General features: G+C 35.8%; 1 protein-coding gene across 1 annotated transcript in view; it reads right to left on the reverse strand.

Annotated features, from left to right (window-relative positions):
- Positions 1-283: 283 nt before the first annotated feature.
- The window catches only part of LOC106871731 (mucin-5AC), a 44,524-nt gene continuing 41,222 nt past the window's right edge, over positions 284-3,585 (reverse strand). The window contains exon 2 of the mRNA XM_014918344.2: positions 284-2,215. Within this exon, the coding sequence (XP_014773830.1) occupies positions 2,040-2,215 (176 nt within the window). The 3' untranslated portion in view covers positions 284-2,039. The remainder of the gene's footprint in view (positions 2,216-3,585) is intronic.

Here is a 3,585-nt window from a genome sequence, read left to right on the forward strand (position 1 = left end):
TATTTCTCTATGTTACTGTAAGACACTGCTCAATTGTGTCCGTCTCTTTATATCAACAAAATAAGACTTGTGTAAATATGTACTAGACTAAAAAATCTTGTGGGTGGATATGTTTAACTAAAACTATTGAAGTGGGACCCCCAATTAGTATGGCTGAAGTCCAAATGACTGAAACTAACAAAAGTGAGTATACACACTCTCATACGTATGTATGTATGTATGTATGTATGTATGTATGTATGTATGTATGTATGTATGTATGTATGTATATATATATATATATATATATATATATATATACACACAGAGACAGACACACACATATATATACAAAAACATATGCGTGTGTGAGTGTGATATTATTTTAGCACCACAGAAATGTTTATGATGTTTTATAGCAACGCCCATGGCCAATCAGTACATATTTCAAATATTACACAGGTCAAGAAATATAGCTGCCTTATATTTATACTTAATGTCTCCTAAAAGCAGTCGGTTGGGTCGATGTCTTCTAATAACAATAAAAAACAAATTGGTGACATGTTACAATCTTTGTTTTAAATTCCGTACTATTTAGCTATTTTTAATGCGTAAAATATTGGGTTTTCTTATGGTTTGTCACGCCCATTTCATAGATATTTTCAGTGTAAGTGAGGCGAGGTTTCTTTTCTTTCAGTTGAATTATAGAAACCGCATGAGAATTCAGTGTTTGTACCGAGCAACCAGTCATAGTTGCTGACTGTTAGCTCTCAAAGACTCTAGCTCGAAATAGGTACTGCAGACTGGTTTAATACGTCGTCAAGCCATGAGGAAACCTTTAAGGGTTACAAACTGTTATGCTAGCAGCCTAGATTCCTCTCACCTAATTTCTAATTTTTATTTTGAGTCTTTAACCTGCAAATACCATATTCGGATTGGACAATTATGCTCAATCTCGCTGGTGTGAGAGGATTTGAAAAGATAAAGGACAAGTCCTTCTTTTAATAAATATTTAAAAAAATACATAGCAACTTCCATCAGCAATTTCTATATACTTTTACATTCCCCAGCAAGGGCCACAGCCTCAGGGCTGAAACATATAAAAGAATATAATTAACTGCTTATTAACTAAAATAGCATTTTTTTATTAGGCTCTGATCTTTACATTTTTTAAGGGCATTAAAATAGTAAACAGAGTAAGATAGTTAGTTTTCAATTGAAAAATGACTCTTCCTACGACCACAAATTTTGGGGAATAAGAGTTGATCAAATCGATTATATACTTATCTTCACATTCTTTACAGGACGAAAGGTGAAAAAGTGGGGATGCAAAGGACGTAATCAACACCGGTGGTTGACTGCGCTTGTTAAACATCGTCCTCTCATTTAGTAATGGTAATAATCACTTCTAACATAAACGCAATCCCACACACGTAAAGGAGAGTTTTGACTGGTACTTATTTTATCGACCTCGGAAGGGTAAAGCGTCAAATTAATTCGAGTTGGATTTGAACTCAGAATGTAAAGTAAAAGGAGATAAGTTAGTACCACAAAATTTTGCGTCCGCCTTTCAACCTATTCTGCCAACCTACGACTCCCATTTATTATAAAATTTATTTTTTCTCCCGTCACAAAATTTTTGATCAGGGTAAAGGTACATAGATATAATTTACCTCAGTTCATACAAGGTACTTAATTTGTTGCCCCCATTCCGTCCGGATGAGATGAAAAGTAAAGTTGGTGAAAAAGATGACGCTGGTTACAATGAACCTAGAATACGAATTACATATCCAAGTCGGCTCTCTGTCTGCGCTCTCAATACAGTTATGATCCCCAGGAAACAATAACTGTTGTTGTTGTTTAGCTCCATATTCTGATCGGGCAAAACTTTTGTACAATGCATTCCAACTCTGACCATCCTATCTTATTCACACGCACACCATACCTAGAATTCTTTTTAAAAAGATGTAAGGTGTGATTTGAGGAAGATTAGGTTGCTATTTTTAGCAAGTCAGGTCACTGCGTACAAACGTCCTTGGTTGTTTGTCTGAGTGGCGAGATCAGGTATGTGTCTTCATGTGTTTGCTGAGGTGGTCTTTGCGTGTGAAAGCCTTGCGACAAACACTGCAGCTGTGGGGTCGCTCCCCAGTGTGGATACGACGATGTCGAGTTAACTCCTCATTTCTTATGAAAGCCCTTCCACATTCCGGTTCTTTACACACAAACGGTCTCTCACCTAAACAAACGATACAGAACAAACAGAGATAAGCAAGTAAGTAAACAGGAACAATATCAACGAACAAAACATAACATCAACAACAATTAATGACATATTACCCTAGTACATCGTAACAGATTAGTAAGGGTGGGGTATACATGCTTATGACATATGCAAACAATAGAAAAGCAAAATAAATAAATAAATAAATAAAATACGCTGGCTGTGTGGTAAGAAGCTTGCTTCCCTACCACATTGTTCTGGGTTCAGTCCCACTGCTTGGCACCTTGGGCAAGTGTCTTTTACTATAGCCTCGGGCCGACCGAAGCCTTCTGAGTGGATTTGTTAGTGGGAAACTGAAAGAAGCACTCTTAATTTCATCGTCTATAAGCGAGGGTAGATATTGTCTTTCAGTTAGTGTTATTCTGAGGTCTTGAAGACGAAGGTCCCGAATATTTCTATTAGACACTATTGTGCAAATCCTTTTTGCTAAACTAGAGGGGATATTTCTTTTAGTGTGTTTCGCGTGGCATAAGCTAAATAGGAGATATTACTTCGAGTCCGTAGGTTTATGATAAATATTAGTTATAATTTGGTTGTTGACCTTTTTCATCATAACATCCAAGAAAGGGTGCTGTTCTTTGCTATATTCCATTGTGAATTGAATGTTAGGGTTTATATTATTTAGTATTGATTTGAACTCCAACAGTTTATCAATGATCTCCTTCCAAATGATAAAGCAGTCGTCAAGGTATCTTTGTCAGTTCTCTCTCATATAATGGTGAAATGGATATCCATATTTTTGCAGTAACGTTTCATATATGGAGTATTTAAAATAACCCGTTATTAGGTTCGCCAGAACAGGGGCTGCTTTCGTTCCTATCGCAATTCCACATTTTTGACGATAGTAGGTGTCATCAAATAGGAAATAATTTTTCTAAGGTATAAATTTTAAAGGTTCAGTTATAAAGACCTGGTTTATGCATTCCGGCAGTACTTCAGGGTACTTTTCCAGCCAGAATTTTATTGCTTCTATCCCATAGTCATGTGGATGTTGGCGTAAAGATTAATAACATCGAAGGAAACTAATAATGTCTCTTCATTAGTTGTTTTTGGTAGGTTCTCTAGCATGTCTAGAAAATTGCTTAGGCGGTGGGTTTCACAGGCTAAGCCAGCTATAATGGGCCTTAACTTTAAGTCTTCTGGTGCTTGGATATTTATGTATTTGCCTGGTGATTGTTTGCAGGCTTCATTAACTAACTATCTTGCTCTAGGTTTACATTTAAAGTTCATGATATGATCTATTTCTTTTTATATCAGGCCTTTTCCATGTAGAAGTATTAAAGATTCAAGATTTTTCATTGTTTTATATATATATATATATATAT

Source organism: Octopus bimaculoides, chromosome 2 (genome assembly GCF_001194135.2).
Source record: "Octopus bimaculoides isolate UCB-OBI-ISO-001 chromosome 2, ASM119413v2, whole genome shotgun sequence".
Taxonomy (NCBI): domain Eukaryota; kingdom Metazoa; phylum Mollusca; class Cephalopoda; order Octopoda; family Octopodidae; genus Octopus; species Octopus bimaculoides.